This window comes from Pseudoliparis swirei, chromosome 11 (assembly GCF_029220125.1).
Source record: "Pseudoliparis swirei isolate HS2019 ecotype Mariana Trench chromosome 11, NWPU_hadal_v1, whole genome shotgun sequence".
Classification (NCBI taxonomy): domain Eukaryota; kingdom Metazoa; phylum Chordata; class Actinopteri; order Perciformes; family Liparidae; genus Pseudoliparis; species Pseudoliparis swirei.
Window position 1 is genome coordinate 12,653,800 of NC_079398.1, and position 17,145 is coordinate 12,670,944.

Here is a 17,145-nt window from a genome sequence, read left to right on the forward strand (position 1 = left end):
AGCTGTCGTCTTCTACTCACTGTGATCTTTACCCTGGCCGGCAGGATTGGCCACACTGGGCTGCGGGGTTACGGGCATCAGGGCCTGTCTGATGGCCTTCTCCCAGCCCTGAGCCACGTCCACGCCGACTCCTGAGGCGGCCAGCGCGGGGCTGTGGTAGAGGCTGCAGTTGTTCTCCCCTACATAGTAAACCATGGTGGCGGTGATAATCTCAAAGCAGTGTGGGTTGCTGCCCTGGGACAGATGACTGTGGGCTCTGGGCTGTTCCACCTGGAGGATCTCGGACAGAGGGATTTCCTGTGGGAGGGGTGAGGGACAGAGATTACAGCTATTCACAAAAACAGAATTTTCTCAAACATATAAGATCAAGACTATTTTAAGTGAGTCTAATTGTATTTCTCTCTTTCTTCATTCAGTCCACTGATTGTTGGTTGATCACCAACAACCAAAACACCTGTGGCATGAACACTGTATTGGTGTCGGAGACAACAACACACACAAAAATAACCTCATCGGATAATTAGAAAAATACACATATTAAAATGTATGAAAAACTCTTTGATAAAGACAAATCTACAGAGAAATTGCTAAAACTATTTGCTCTCTTGCTTTAAAAGAAACATTTAATTTTGACAAATTTTGTAAAACCATTTTTTTGTAGAAAAAAAAATAGCGGAACAATTCAAAATGATGTCATGCACCACCTAAACAATAACATACAAAGAAACAGCAACACAGGCAGTAACACTCACACACTCCAAAAGCCTCCCCACTGGTTTGTAGTAATCACACACAGTGTTGACTGTATAGTTCCAGCTCTAACTTTCTCCTTGACTTCTTCTCTCGCTTATGATCACATACAGAGAGGACAGAACCCCTTCCCCTCTCCAACTCACTGGCAAATCAAAGAGAGGAGGGAGGGTCGGAAATTAAAAAACACACAGAGGCTCCAGCCAATGGGGGCTCGTAGAGGCGCACGCTGTCCCCTCCACGCGGCTCACCGCAGAGTATCAGATGAAGTGCTTGTGGTTAGCGGGGCCGGGTCACGTGAGCGGGCCCTGCGGCGGGCGTAAGTGCTCCGGTTCCCTGATTACAAGGCAAGGCCAGCAGAGGCCCCATCTGAGCACGAGCCGCTGGCGCTACCGCTCGCCACTGAGACTAAAGACACGGCAACTACCGGTCCTCCTCAGGATAGAGAGTGTGGGTGGGTCGGGGTGTGTGTGTGTGTGTGTAAGGGTGGGGGCGTGTAAGTGGTTGTGTGTGTGTGTGTGTGTGTGTGTAACGTTTGAGTGCGACAGGACTCAATCTGGCAGAGACAGAGAGAAGCCCCCTCACCCCATGAAAGGGTCTTCAGAGAAAGCCACAAGTACAGGGGTCTCATCTTCAAACGAGGAGCCGTTATGGCTTCCAAATGGAGAAAATGGCTGCCATGCCAGCCAAGCAAGCTAGGCAAGCCACCACGCGACCGCCACACGAATCAGAATGGAGGAGAGGGGAGAACAGTAGCCGCACACTGATGAGCAGCAGGCAACACACTTCAGAGAAGCGAGAAGGACGGACGGTTTCCCGGACGCACAGCGAGCATATGGGAATCTGTGGTTTCGGAGAACAACCCCCCTGAGAGGACCTTTTTTTTTCTACTGTAAGATCATCTCTGATTATCTATCATCGGATAAATAACTGCTACCCTGAAGCGACAGCCACGGAACAAAGACCAAACTTTGGAGCATGAAAAAAAAAAGTATTTCCAGCCAGCCTTCAATTTTCTATTCGCCTCCTGGAGGTCTGAAGCGTAGCCGAGTTGATAATAAAGAACCACAAAAAGCTGCCAGTGAACACACCCCGAGGAGTCGGTCCCTGCTGAGGTTTCCTCTCCGAGGCTTTAGTGGCAGGGGATGCAGGGTGTGACAGAATAATAATTTTAAAAAGGAATGTGAGTGAATCAAGATTTTTATTTTCTGACTTGTTTCACTACCAGCATAAAATGTGAGGTAGTAAGAAAGATGACTTTAGAAACAGCGACGTATAAAAACCACCTGTTTGACACACACACAAACACACTGAGAAGTGAACGTGCCGACTCTGCAGCATCCCACTGCAGCACCGGTGTGACCACCACCTCGCGGAGCCGTCAAAGTCTCAAGACGCACAAAGCGACACGAACAATAAAAGGATTTTGACACAACCGCCGACACACATGTGGAAGTCTTTACCTTGCCGGCTCCCTCCCTGAGTCCTCAGTGTGTAATCACTGTGCTATTAAGCCCCTGCGGCAGTGTAATGACTGACTACGGCGCTGGCACTGAGCCGGGAGGTGACACACACTCACACGACTGATTTCACATATCGAGGTTGCAATGTTTCGTCATTTACTTGACAATGGATTTGAATTCAAACCTCATCGTTTTTCTAAGAATTCACTCATGTTATAGAATCATCATGCATGACAATTTTCCTGTAAATTCTCTTTTTATTTTCACTCGGGGAGCAAAACTACAACTCTCATTTAAAAGCCCTTTAAATGCCCCATCTGATCCGATATGACGATATAGATAAAGATAGGAACGCTGGGTGACTTGATACTTTCGCTTCATGCAGGGAAGAGACCAGGCTACAGGGTAAGGAACCACAGGGGGGACTTCAGAGGGCCGAACTGACCTCAGTTGCAACAACGACAGCCCAAAAGCTGAGTCACACAGCAACCACTGGTTAGACTCACATACCTCTCATGAGTGTGACACACAGGTATGGAGCTATAATGGACTCAATTCATCCAATCCTGCTCCGTTCTCTGACAGTTTAATAAACGCTTCTGTGCGTTTGATGTGGGGGACGAGGACATGATTTTTCCAAAAAGATGATCGCTTCATGCTTACTTTGTAGAACTTGGCTCCGGTGTCGTTCTGGAAGAGACTCAGGTTCTTGCTGTCCAGCCTCCAGTAATGTCTCTTCCGCTGTTTAAGAAAAAAAAACGAAAACAAAGTCAGTCCAACACGACAACAAGCACATCACCCACCGATGTTACAGTGCTTTAGAATTTAGTTTCGTGAGTAAAAATACCTTCTGTGCTGAATTCAACACATGTGAACAGCTTTGGAGAAGGAGTTATACCCAGCACACAGGCTAAGCGCAGCCTATTTTTCAGACTGGGCTCCTTGGTTATCAGTCTTACCAGGTTGTCCCTGCTCGTACAATGAACCATCCAGCCCTCCTTCACCACAGTGGAGCTCCGCCTCTTGGTGTGTTTGATGGACTGGACCACCCGCATCAGAGGGATGTTGCTGCTGGTGGAAGGGCTAGACACAAAAAAATATATATATCAAGATTTCATATGACAATTACGTGTACTTGACCTGTAGCCAGCTCATGAAACCTCTTATATTTATTCTTCGAACCACCCAACGTCTGGTAGGTCAGGAAGTGATGTATTTTATGTTTGCAGCGGGGGCAACACTCATGGAAAAATAAAAAGCGCGCTGCTGCTGTAGAATAAACATAGCATTTGGGCAGTTAGACCTAGTGATTTAAAACATAGCCGCAAAGTCCCCGTTTTGAATCAGGCCGCTGCTCTTTGTTTGCTTTTTGTTACCTTTGTTTGTTGTCACGTCCTCCCCTTCTCCCTCTTGTTTCCTGACCCTTTTTACTGGACCGGCCATCATTTTTGTGGAGCAGCAGAAATGGGATAACCTCCACTCAAATGCTTCATACCTAATAGCCTTGATGGGCTCTTCGTCCTTCTCTCTATCCAATAAGGGAGAATCCATGTCGAACATCCTCTCATCGGGGGTGGAGGGTTCCTCTGGGTCGTCCAGTCCTCTGCCGCTATCCATATCGCCACTGTCCACCTCCATGTTATCCATGGTGGTGTCGGAGTCGGGGCCAGGGCTGGCGGGCTCTACACACAAACATCAAATATGCAGATATTTAAAAATGCAAATATCGCAGAGATACCACTGTGACGGTGAACTTGGATGTAGAAATTACCTCCGTTGAAGTCCACCTCCCCCAAACAGTCCCGAGGTACCTTTGAAGCACATCGCTTATGGCAGTTGAATCTGCAATCTGGCAGATGGAATAAGAAAAAAAAGACAAGAGAAGCGTGTCAATGCATCGCCGAGCCTTTCTAAAAATGAAGCCACTCGTAAGAAGTCCAACCTTTGCACTGCATGCCCTGGCGAAAGAGACCCTTGAGCAGACGCTTGCAGTACTGGCAGATAGTGGGGCGAGTGTAGGTGTGAATGGCGAAGGTGTGCGGCACCTTGACCCGACCCAGCACCATCTTCTCCATCCAGATAGGCCGGCCGCTCCAGGACAGGATCCTCTTCCCGGCCTCCGGATGGAACCTCTAGGGGGGGGGGGGGGGGCTGAATTTAGAAGAATTTAAAAAACATATGCAGGAAGGATGTGAAGGGAGAATAAAAGAGCAAGCGCCTCAGAGGGAGTAGACGTGTGATTCGGGAAAGACAGAGTGAATAATTTCGTGGCAGTAGAAGAAGAGGAAGAAATAAGTGGGAAAGGGAAAAAGAGATTCGTCATACTGCGTTAGCATGACTTTGCATAGTTAACACGCTCCACGTAGTGAAAGAGAAACGTTGTTCAGATTTGTCAGGTTTTACCACATATGGGCATTTCATCCAGATTTCATAGAAATGAATCAAGCTGGAAGATCCTGACATAAATGGGAAGGAAGCTTTCTCCATTTTCAGAAACATTGACTTTTAATGTCATCCGCATAATTACATTTCCTGATGATCATTTTTTTTGTGTGGACACGGACGAGAGGGGAATATTCCAATGCGGCAACACAAACTGTTTCTGTTTCATAAGATCTCCGGAGAGCTCATTTCAATTTTCTGCATCGGTGGTATTTAACGGGGCCCAGGAGACTCCCCGAGACAGAGACAGAGATGATAAGTCGACATCACCGCCGACAAAAAGCCTGAAGCGCGCGCGCGTCGACTGCCTCATCCTCCATCCCCCGCCGCCCCGCCTGACTTCTCCCAGCCAGCTCATTCCACGTGTGAGGATGATACAAATCATTCCCTATCGTTCCCGCTTCATTCGGAGAACGAGCAGATGCTGATGTCTTCCCAACTTTTTTTCTATCCATTTCTGTCCGAGCACACGCATTAATGCAAGCGGCCAATCAAAACTCACCTCGTCCGGGACGACCACGGCATTCTCGGCAGGTGGCGGTCGGGGGACGGAGAGGCAGGGTCCGGGCAGCGACACGTTGGACAGTCGCCTCTTCCTCACGCCAGTACAGTTATTTGGGATTTTAAAGGCGCAGCGCTTGTGGTAGTTCAGCCCACATCCTTAGAACGTGAAAACACAAATGACATCAGTCACAAACACTATTGGAGTGGAGCTGCTACAGATGACAGCACAAAGCATGTCTTCACACGACGGCACCGCTGGTGGATTGAAAGGATAATCAGAGAAGTGTCTGGGATATGAAAACATTTCACTGGCTACAGGGCCACATTTTTCTTGTGTGCTTGTATATCTCCCAGATGCATTGTTGAGGTCAGATATGTGGTGTGTGTGTGTGTGTGTGTGTGTGTGTGTGTGTGTGTGTGTGTGGATACAGTAGGAAAGAGGAAGTTCTTCCAGTCGGTGACCTCGAAGTCTTGACAATGGCACCGCAGGGTTCCAGAGAATTCAACAAGGTGTTTGTGTGTGTTGACGTCTAACCTTCACATTTCAGCCCCTGCCGGACGAGACCCCAAAGCATCTCCCCGCAGTAATCGCAGAAGGTGGGGGCCTTGTAGGAGTGGACGTAAAGGGCATGGGGTCGTATCTGGAAGTCTTCAACTGTGGCTTGAGCTAAAAACAATACACAAGTGGAAGAAGGAATAGTTGGCGAAAGCAAAACAAATCTGGCAACAGTTTGTTACAAAAGAAGAAGAGAAAAGGACAAGAGGAAGTGAAAAGATCATGACAAAAGATGACAAATATTAAAAGGACAAGAAGAGAGCAGCCATTTATCAAATGTATTTCACACGTTTTTTTTTATAAAACCGTATCCAAGACAATCCTAAGTCTCATTTTATGTGTGTGTATGAATGAGAAAGTAATCTAATAGAACTGAGATGCTCTCTGCGAGTCCTCCGACACAAACAAATAACAGTGCTGTGTCAACACCGCTGCAACAGAGGGCGCCACATCTGCAAATACACTATTTCAATGTCATAACTTTATGGATGAAAGGAGTAGTGGCAACATCCTGAATGATCCTATTATAATAAGTCCACCTTTGTTATTAAGAACACAATATCAAAACCAACAGAGAAGGGGATGCATCCCGTTGCCTGTCTCTCTCTTATTTTTCTTCATGTCTCACACACACTGAACTCATTGTCGGACGCGAGCGTTGGTTAGTCATGGCTGTGAATCATCAAAGTAAGATGTGAGGATGCGTGAGATATGGAGGAGACCAAACCTGCAACTGAACCTACAGAGCGTGCATTAGCAACGTGCTGCTCGCTGTTCCTGTGCAATGTGTGTTTGTGTGTGTGTGTGTGTGTGTGTGTGTGTGTTAATTTCCTTTGAGGTGACTCAACCAAACACATTGGCTTGTGGACATTCTCAGCTGGTGTGACTGTAATGAGATGCACACTTGAACAACAACTGTGACATGTGGCCTGTAAAAACAAATAGACACTTTCTTCGCGAAGAATCTGCTCCATATAAAAAGAAAGGAGAAAACATCCTTGAAGAAAGGAATGAATTAAAGATTGGGAAAAGAAAAAAAGAAAAACAAACTTTAGATGGCATAAAAATCCTCACTGGCAGTAAAAAAAAAAAGCTAAGTCACACTAAATTAATCTGTTTGCTTGACAAAGCAACATTTCCAAAGGCAGGACAGGTCAAAGGTCAACTCCAGTATCAACCCCAATAACAAACCGTGTCATAATTTTCTTGCCACTTAATGGGGGCTGCTGCTAATAAATCCTCTGAGATATTCATATGCACACCATCAACACAGGCCTCCATTTCATATAACTATAATGGCTGGGGGGGGGGGTGTTGATTAGAGAGAGAAGAAAGAACTCCGACAGGTCACATGTCATCGGGCAAACACAGCTCCCTGGCAGGGACAGATGAGAGGCGGCATTCATGAGCATTTTTACACACGTCTGCGAAACAACTGTCCGCTTCTTAGCAGCCGCCGCATTATGTAATGCTCGTCGTGCTAATTATCATCAAACAACATCGAACATAAACTCAACACGTTGTTTTTCGGGGTGCTTCTCACGACACGGAGAGGCTCGCATGAATGCGCTATCTGTTTGCGTTGAGGCACGCAGTGTTCAATCGGAGGCCGCGAGTTTCTATCCGACAAAAACAAGTTTGCCGTATTGATGACTAGCAGAAGGTATTGGAAAATATCAATGTTCCCACCACCGGCAGCGGTGAAGGTGGAGCTGGTGTGGGTGAAAGTTTAAGGGGAAAACAGAACAAAGGGACAATCGGTCAGGGCCAAGCCTCAAACATCGTGGCCGCGATGGCCTGAGTCCGCTGTGTCCAGCACATCAAAACGTGTGTTCAGTCTTCTACAATCACTTACTGGGGGGGGGGGGAACAAACCCTTTGCTTTGAGCCCACAGCCAAGAAGCCACTTCGGCCTCCCTCTCGCAGCGAGAGAGATATTCAGACCGTCTCTCTCCCGACAACGGGTCGGTTCGGGGAAACCGGACGGAAGACTGGAGGCTCGTATTGTTTTTCTGAACCGAGTGAGGGGCTCGGGAACGTTTATCTCCCACCTTGTGCCTCTCAAACAAAGATGTCCGACACGCAAAGCCCCTCTCGTGATGGAGGCCAAGTTTATTTCAGGGTTCAAATAAAAAAAAAGTTCATTCTTTTTAAACTGCTTTTGCTGCATGTGTAGCAAATTTGGAATGCGGCTCTTTCTCGGTGGTTTTCACGAGTTATATATCGCAGGCTATAAACTGTCAAGCTCCACTACCGGGGCTTACACACCTGCAGATGGATTTGTTGAGGTAGGAGGGATTAGAATGAGAGAAAGCAAGGAGGGAAAGAGAGCAACAGAGGCTGATACAAAAGACAGCACAAGACAAACACAGACAGAAACAAAAAAGAAGGAAGTTCTCCAATCTTTAGGCTACATTCCTCAGCCCCGATGCCTGCAGTATCCTCAGATCCTGAACCTATACAATCATCCCCTCCCTAAATCCCTGCAAACAATACTCTCAGCCCAGGAGAGAGGGGGAGATATACAGCACAGGTGGTGTCAGGTGCTTCTCAGTGGAGACAGATGGAGCAGGAGAAGGGATTAGAGCCGAACAGATACCCTGAGCCGCTTGTTGGTCTCAGCACTGCACAGGAAGCTGATTCAGTCATCGCAGGAAATGACAGCGAAAAACCAAACACCTGCGTAGCCGCCTGCTCGAAAGGTGGACAATTTGATGGAAACTGTGAGGAGGAGGGAAGAAAAGAAATCTATCACCTGATTTAACTCTGCTTTCTCCCCGGAGTCCTTTTGACTTCACGTCTCATGGGGTCATCGGACCCTATGAGACGGCATAGATCCTATCTGCCTGATGGATCATCGAGGTCTGGGTTGTGGAATTCCTGCTCCTGACCACGCCACTGTCCTCTTGATACTCCGCCCACTGTTGAGACTCCACCCACTCCTCCTCTCTACCGCCATCTGCCTGATGGATCGTGGAGGTCTCCATCGTGGAATAAGCCTACTATGAACTATTCATACACTCTGTCATATTCATTGAATGTATTTAAACTCTAAATCTGTCCTTCTGTACACATTACATCTATTGCATCTGTCCATCCTGGAGAGGGATCCTCCTCTGTTGCTCTCCTGAAGGTTTCTTCCCTTTTTTTCCCCCTGAAGGGTTATTTGGGAGTTTTTCCTGGTCCGATGTGAGGTTTTGGGGCAGGGATGTCTATGTGTACAGATTGTAAAGCACTTCGAGACAAATTTGTAATTTGTGAAATTGGGCTATACAAATAAACTGAATTGAATTGAATTGAATTGAATTTTAAAAAAGCAGGCGGGTGGGTGGAGTGTCGGGTGATTCCTCGAATTGAAGAAGACCAATATTTCATTTTGAAGGCAAAGTCTGGGTGAGTAATCTGACCCACTGGAGTCGCTTTGAATCAGACACTACATCCTATTTACTGGGAGGTTTGTCAACCATGACGAGGCATAAAACATGGAACACATGAAGCTTCCTCCAGTTTGTGAGTGACGAATCAATTACTTGTCGACTACTTGGATAATCGAGAGAAGTGTCGCCGGGAAATAAATCAACTGGAGTCATTCCAGCTTTTAATTGGGAATATTTTCCGGTTTCTTTACTCCTCTGCGTGAATAAACTGAATCGTGGACATTTGAGGACATCTTGTTGGGCTTTTGGCAACGCTGATCAACACTTTTCACCATATTCTGACATGTTGAAGAACAAAAAGCTGATTAGTTCACCAAGGAAATGATCGAAACATGAATTGACTATGAAAATATTATATTGTTGCAGCCCAAATTAGTTTTAGACTTTGAGAAATATACAGCGTGGTTGTATTTCATGTCAATGGTTCTCTTGTTTGGATGTCTAAAACATTAAGTCAAAGCTTTTGCTAATATTTCAACTGACCTGAGCCTTAGATTAAATCCAAATTTGTAAAACATACCTTTTTTTTCTTTACTAAATACACAGGTCAGATATGCTCAAAGCATTCTGCTGGATTTCAGTCCCATAGTTGAAGAATACATGTCATGTTGGCAGCTGGTTTCATTTCATGTCATAAATATGCCGAACTATTCCCTCATGACCCAAGCTCCCATGATTAGGGAAATGAGTCATTTAGATTTTCTCATTATTTAAACATAAAAACATCTTAGATTCTTGATTTAAGCGACTGAATGATTACATCTCTTGTTCATTCTGTACTTTTAAATGTGCCAGGAGCAATAGTTCCCAAAGGTCTGCAACAATTAATTGTTTGCTCATGTTCAAACTAATCTGAGAAGGTGAAAAGAAATAGCGTGCAAAAACTATTCAACACATTTTTAGCGGGAGAGAGAGTGGGTGGAGGGACACACACCGAGCATCTATTCACACGGTTCCACTGCAGCCTACATACCAGAGAGCACCACCTCAATGAGGTCTCCTTCGTGGATGTCCTCCGCCGAGGTCAGCCTCTGCAGGATGTTCTCGTCGTTTAAGTCGTGGCGGAAGAGCAGGATCTTGTCGTACATGCCGAAGAAGCCGCACTCTGGGAACTGGAGAGAGTTGGAGATGTGAAGATGTGAGTGAAGCTGTGGGCCTGATAAATAATGACAGATGTAACGTGTAAGCAGAGTGAATGCACATGTCCAGCAACGGAGAGACAAAGAAAGAGACAGTTATACTGATCAACCCTGTTAGTCCGACTTGTATTTATTATATTTTCTGTAGTATACCTCCAGTAAATATCCACACACACACACACTCATATTCAGTGGCTTACATCACCAACAGTATGGGCACTAGAGTATTCTGAACCCAGTGGCTCCTGCTCACACCTCCTTTCCTCCCTTCAGCGGGATAACAGCAGGAGGAAATACCACTAAAAGGACCTTTCAGCCAAGAAGAAGTAAGTAATGTACGTGATGTATCAGTTATATTGTTTAATAAGTGTACGCAATGAAGAATCATGTGGCGTCCAGCATTGGCCAAGAGCCCCAACTCAGCAGTCACCGTCACCGACGATGTCCGGGCCAAAATCCACCTCGGCGAGCCAGCTCTGACCTGGAGCTGAGAGCATCGACGTGAAGTCAAGTGATCACGCAAGGAGGCGGAGAGCAAGACGGGGAAGGAGGAGGAGGAGGAGGAGGTAAACATCCTGAGAGGAGAATCAGCTAAAAGGAAGTGCAGCGGCAGTCAATACTGGCTGAGTCACTTCCGGTACCGAGGCAAGCCCTCGGCCTCTTAGAGAGCGACGTTCTTGACACAGGGAAAGGGCGACAACCAAGTTGTATGAATACTGACCAAAAAAAGTATAAACATACATGTAATATTGCCAAAAGGAGACCCGGGTCTCCTAACCTGCTCATCCTAACATGACTTTGCCAACCAGAAGAAGCCAATCAGAATCTGGATGTTCAGAGCTGTCCTTCATGGTTAGTATCAAAAGGAGAATTGGAGGCACAGTTATTTCACAGCGTGGCTTGGACCGAGTCGCGGTGCCAAGCGGGCTGGTGCCAAGCGGGCTGGTGCTGGAGGATCCACCAGCTGTTTCCCCCTGAACCTGGGTCACGCACAATGGGCCACATAGAACAATGCCACCGTGGCCCCAGGAGCACCGGGGGCTGGCAAAGCATCTGGGCACGGGACACACAAGACACCTGGAGCCACTCGACTGCCAAGAAACAGAGACAGAGACCGCAAGACAGATTAATGGCTCAGTAAAACATGGGTGTATCGGATGACTCGTGTCAACAGCGCCGGAGGACCGTCAGAAGGCAAAAGAAATGGAATTGTGCACAGAAAGCGATGACCACTGAGGCCGGCTCTGGTCCTTCAGGCAGCAGGCTGGTGGCTGAGACTCTCTGACAAAGGTCCAAACCTACACTCTGCTCTCCCAGCAGAGTTCCCTTTAGGGATCAATAAAGCACGGATGATAACATCGCTGCTTCTACAGCAATGGGGTTTTCCCATGAAAGGTCCTGGTTAGAATAGCATTCATGAACTGTCGACAGGTTCACTCTTGAAATAAAGAGCATGCAGCCGAAAGCAGCAATATAGGTAGATAACTCACTGGCATGTCAAAACCAAAACGTTGGGTGTTTTAATGTAATTTAGATAAAGTGAGCATTGTAAATAAATATGGATATTCAAATCTAGTAGGAATAAAAGTGTTGCCTCATCTCAGAATAACCCCAACAGTTATGGGAGGGGTCATTCTGTGTCAGATTAAAGCTCCCTTATTGACTGTCACATTATGAACCGCAAAAAAGGTTGTGGGTTCAAAATGATTGGACGTAGGCCTACACTCACAGACAAAACCGCCACCGTGAAGCTGATGCGTTGATAACACTGTGGCGCAGACGAGAAGTAAGCTTCTGCAAACACCGTGGGCCTGTTGTGTGTTTGTGTTTTCATCCGTTGTTGCCAAATGAGGATATTGTGTGACAACAATCCACCAGGAAGACACACTCTCATTCTTTCCATGTGTTGCATCGGAGTCCACCACCCACCGCTCCCTGTGTGGAGTTGGTTCGCCGGGCTCTGATTGTAAAACAAGGCGCGTGTCTGCAGAGTGGAACATTTCCAACTGGACATACCGACATCCTAAACCCTGTCACCCTCTGCGGTGATTAATGCTACGTAGCTCAAACCACCACCACGCAGGCAGTCGGGGCATCCTTCCTGCGCCGGCCGCAGTGTCAAGGAGGGTTTTTTCCTCCACTCGAAAACCCGCACGCACATTGGGTCGATGCCCAAATCTAGCCAGCTGGAGTCACCTCCTCTTGGCACCCACCGTGCAACATTTCCCACCCAACAGAACGAGTCCCATTCCAGGCCGGAGCATCTGCAGAGCAGCACGTATAACCGCTGCTAGGGCAGAGGACACTACTTTTTTCCCCGGGTCCCATTAAAGCAAGAGGAAGCCGGAGAGGTACAAGAACAATAGAGCACATTTGAACAGTGTGTTGTTCAGATCGTACCGATAGAGCGATAAGTGATGGCTAACCTGTGAATCAGCCCCCACGCAACAACAGAACCACGCTCCTGTACACATGTGCGACCTCACACACCACCACCCGCACATGCCGCACACATCTCCGACGCCCGTAGTGACGGAGCATGTCTTTTGTCATCTTCAAACGCCGACCCATTCAGCGGAGAGCAGCCGCGACCACACACGCTCACCAAAGGCCTCAGCGCGGAGGAGCTGTGTGTGAGGTCCACAAGTCAGGCTGGAAAGACGAGTGGAAAGAGGCTTTGCAGTAGTAAGCTTTTGTTAAACGAACTAATCCGCCATTGATATGCTAAATCCTGTTATAAGGGAAGAGAGTGATAGGCAGGAGAGAAGAGGGAAGAAGGGAGATGATGAGAGAGAGCCGGGGGGATAGATCTGAAATATTGTCCTATATCATTGGGAACCAAAAATATTTTACCTCAACAGCCATGAAGAAATAAACTGGTTTGAATAACCATGTGTGCCATTTGGCGTTGAGGAATATCGATGCTTCCTGCTGCAGAGATGGAACTAACAGTTGCCAAATGGTAAATTAGGGAGGCGACTCATAAATCATAACTCATCCATGTACAACCTTCTGCTGAATGTCTCCGCTATTACAGGAGAGTGATACAAAACCAAAGTGTGAAGGCCAGTAAAAGGCTTTTTGTCGAAATAGAATAGCGTTTACATGATTAATGCGGTCGGGCGCTCGTGTCTCTGTGCACGGGTGAAGTGTGGCGGAGGTGGGTGGTAAACGGAAGGCAGCGCACGGGCTCTGACAGATGGCCGTGTCATTGCAGCGAGGAAAAGTATGCTGCTTGACCTCCGGCTGCCTCCCACCTTTATTAGTCTGGCAGCAGGCCGGACAGATGTGGAGGACAGCTACAGGGAAATGTGCTGCAGATCCGTCTGCATGTAGATACTGTCCGTGTGTGGCTGAGTAAACAGAGCCTACAGAAAAACAAAAAAACAGCTCGTTGTAGATCATATGCACACTAATGTAGAGCTGAAACTCACGATTACATGTTTTTTCTTGATTAACCTTTTCATCATTTGGTCTCTAAAATGCCACCAGTTTCATAAACCTCAAAATGATACTTTTCAGTTCATCATCACAAAAGATCAACATGTAGTAGTTGCTGGATGTCTATCTGTTGTTCTAATGATGAATCGTCTCCACACGGTTTTTACAGTCACCGCCAGTGCACACGAGCAGTGTTTTAGACCACCAACAATGGGTCTTTTCAAAGTCCATGCATTTGAAAATGGCAGATTTTTTATTCTGCATGATGGTCATGTGATATTTCCCATCACGCTGTTTGCGGGGGGGAGAGGGGCTTATCTTGACACGCTGGCGTATGCAATTCTTTATTTAAACTCTGTGTTGTAAGTAACTAATCTGTATCAACCGGATCCTATATATACATATATATATATACATATATATATATATGTATATATACATATATATATACACCTAAAGATCATTGAAAAGAGAAACTCAAGCACAACTATTAGAGGAGAAAAGAGCACAAACACATTAAAGCAATCGATTTCCATAAAAAAATACGAACCAAAAGTTTCATTCAAATATCAACCCTGGACTTTCGACAGTAAAAAAAGTGTTACACGGATCTTGTTCTGGCATTTCAATGGAACAGTGCACCTGGAGAAATACAACGTAAATGAAAATGCTCGAGTGGATGGAAAAATGTTCGACAGGTTTTTATCCAATTCGAGGTCTAAAACTGATGAAGATGAATGAACGAGTCTCTCACTCGGCTGCTCCTGAGCTGCCCCCGAGCAGACACTAAGCACCAGGCTGATGTTGGGATGTGCAAAAGTGCATAACTGTGCTTCTACTCTATTATGGATAAGCTATAGCACTCTAACATTACAGGGTAAAGAGGAATATCTAACCTCCCTGCAGAGGACAGGACCTAAAGATCTTCATCAGGAGTCAGGAGGCCATTGTTCATTTAGCTTGAGGTGGGGAGATAAAACCAGTCACAAGATCGGTGTGATAAAACGTGCTTTTCTTTCTCAGCAGATAAATAAGTCCTTTGACTGATATTTAAAATGTAATAGTGCCACGGCACAGATCACACTGCCCCGGAGATTCTCCATCAGAAGCCACAATAAGTTGTTTTTTATGTGTTTCTGTTTGATATCTGAAGAGAGAAGCTGCCTCAAATTACAGAAACACTGGAACTTGGTAAATAACTCTGAGCTCCACTTGATGAGGTCCACAGTAAGTCATGAAACCATGAGTTCCATTGAGCCGTAGACAGGGTATCACAAAGAGGAAAACACTTTTCTCTGCCAAAAAAACAACGACCGTTTGACTTTGAGGTTTACGTTAGCGACCACAACAGAGAGACATATTCTTCAAGAAGTCGTCAAACCAATGTAGTGGAAAATCCAATTGTGCGCTCACGCGAGCCGTGGGGGTGTAATTTCTTTGTTCAAGTCACATCAAACACGGTGTGGAAGCGGGTCTTCATTTATTAAAGTCAACAGCGGAATAGTATTTGTTTTCATTACGTGTTATTAATGCGATGCACAGCAAATGTTTTCCTCGCAGCATAGTACGAGAAACACATGCGTGACAACTTACACAATGACTAAAAGTGGGAATAAACATAATTAATTCGTCCCGTGGAGTCAAAAGATGGCACTGGAAACACTGCTTTTCCACTGTCTTGACATTTTTTTTGTTTTTTTGTCCTCCAGCTTCCTTATAATTCTAAATAATGTACTTTAGTGGTGAAGATGTCCTCCCTGTACTTGTTTTACTGTCGAGGGACGGGAGTGTTCCCAAGCTGATGAAGTGGCCGAGTCATACGGTATATATTCAAGCATCGCTGTACACTTTCAGGATCAAGCAAACTCATCCCAACCACTGTCCACGCAATACACACACATTCATAACATGTTGTAACGTACTGTTCGGTGTCTCCTCTGTCTCCTTGATTGTTTAATTCACTTCACCTGCCCTCAGCCACTCCTGTCTCCTTGATTGATTAATTCACTTCCCCTGCTCTCAGCCACTCCTCTGTCTCCTTGATTGTTTAATTCACTTCACCTGCCCTCAGCCACTCCTGTCTCCTTGATTGATTAATTCACTTCACCTGCTCTCAGCCACTCCTCTGTCTCCTTGATTGGTTAATTCCCTTCACCTGCCCTCAGCCACTCCTGTCTCCTTGATTGATTAATTCACTTCACCTGCCCTCAGCCACTCCTGTCTCCTTGATTGGTTAATTCCCTTCACCTGCCCTCAGCCACCCATGTCTCATTGATTGCTTCATTCCCTGCATCTGCCCTCATCCACTCCTGTCTCCTTGATTGTTTAATTCACTTCACCTGCTCTCAGCCACTCCTCTGTCTCCTTGATTGTTTAATTCACTTCACCTGCCCTCAGCCACTCCTGTCTCCTTGATTGATTAATTCACTTCACCTGCTCTCAGCCACTCCTCTGTCTCCTTGATTGGTTAATTCCCTTCACCTGCCCTCAGCCACTCCTGTCTCCTTGATTGATTAATTCCCTTCACCTGCCCTCATCCACTCCTGTCTCCTTGATTGTTTAATTCACTTCACCTGCCCTCGGCCACTCCTCTGTCTCCTTGATTGGTTAATTCCCTTCACCTGCCCTCAGCCACTCCTCTGTCACCTTGATTGCTTCATTCCCTGCACCTGCCCTCAGCCACTCTCGTCTCGTTAGTGTCTCATGCCGTACACCTGTTTCCCCCCACCATATATTGTGCCTGTCTTTCCCTTGTCTCATGTTGGATTGTTGTCTTTAGTTCTGTCTTCCTTGTTCTTCTTGTGCCTTGTCGCTGTACCGGTCTGTCTTTGTAACTATTGCCGACCTGAGTTTTTGTTTGGAACCTTCTGCCTCACTGAAAAGAGAGTTGTTGTTATTTACATGGAGTTCTGTCCTGTTCCTCTGCGCATGAGCTCTTGCCCCTCGCTACCCGTGACAGAACAATCCATCCATAGCGAGCTCAGCAGAGCCACAGAACAGGGCGTTACACATGTGCTCTTCCACAAGTCCTTTCCACTGCTAAAGGAAGACTCCGCTTAGTGTAACCAACTCTTACACAACTGTTAGTTGGAGGGAAACTCGTTCGGTGGTAGAGCGACAAAAAATGCTGTGTTTCTCACACTGTGTTGACTTCTTGTTTCCCGCCATGTGGCTCATTCACAGCTTGTTAGTTGTTCTCCTGGACGAGGCTGTGTCGTCGTCGAACGCGGCGGTATGTTCTTCAAAACAACAAAAGGACACCTGATGCTTCTCAACGCTCCAGCCGAGCGTGGAATGGAGCTTCACTTGAAACACATTCGCCGCTCAATGTGCATCACGGTGTCCGCACGGGCCGAAGGTCTCTGCCGTAGACCAGCCGCCGCTTCTCCTCGGCATAACGACGTCCTCGCCCC

The 17,145-nt window shown here is 46.5% G+C and overlaps 1 protein-coding gene across 3 annotated transcripts in view; it reads right to left on the minus strand.

Moving 5' to 3' along the window:
- The window catches only part of prkd3 (protein kinase D3), a 37,068-nt gene that overhangs the window by 9,950 nt on the left and 9,973 nt on the right, over positions 1 to 17,145 (minus strand). For 2 of the 3 annotated variants that reach the window (XM_056426557.1, XM_056426556.1), the window contains exons 3-11: positions 10,126 to 10,264; positions 5,695 to 5,826; positions 5,158 to 5,315; positions 4,156 to 4,345; positions 3,985 to 4,062; positions 3,709 to 3,895; positions 3,173 to 3,296; positions 2,877 to 2,954; positions 21 to 297 (exon numbers count right to left, since the gene is read on the minus strand). In XM_056426557.1, coding sequence (XP_056282532.1) covers positions 21 to 297; positions 2,877 to 2,954; positions 3,173 to 3,296; positions 3,709 to 3,895; positions 3,985 to 4,062; positions 4,156 to 4,345; positions 5,158 to 5,315; positions 5,695 to 5,826; positions 10,126 to 10,264 — 1,363 coding nt within the window. Of the gene's footprint in view, positions 1 to 20; positions 298 to 2,876; positions 2,955 to 3,172; positions 3,297 to 3,708; positions 3,896 to 3,984; positions 4,063 to 4,155; positions 4,346 to 5,157; positions 5,316 to 5,694; positions 5,827 to 10,125; positions 10,265 to 13,548; positions 13,660 to 17,145 lie in introns of all 3 variants that reach the window. The other variant, XM_056426558.1, reaches the window with a different exon arrangement.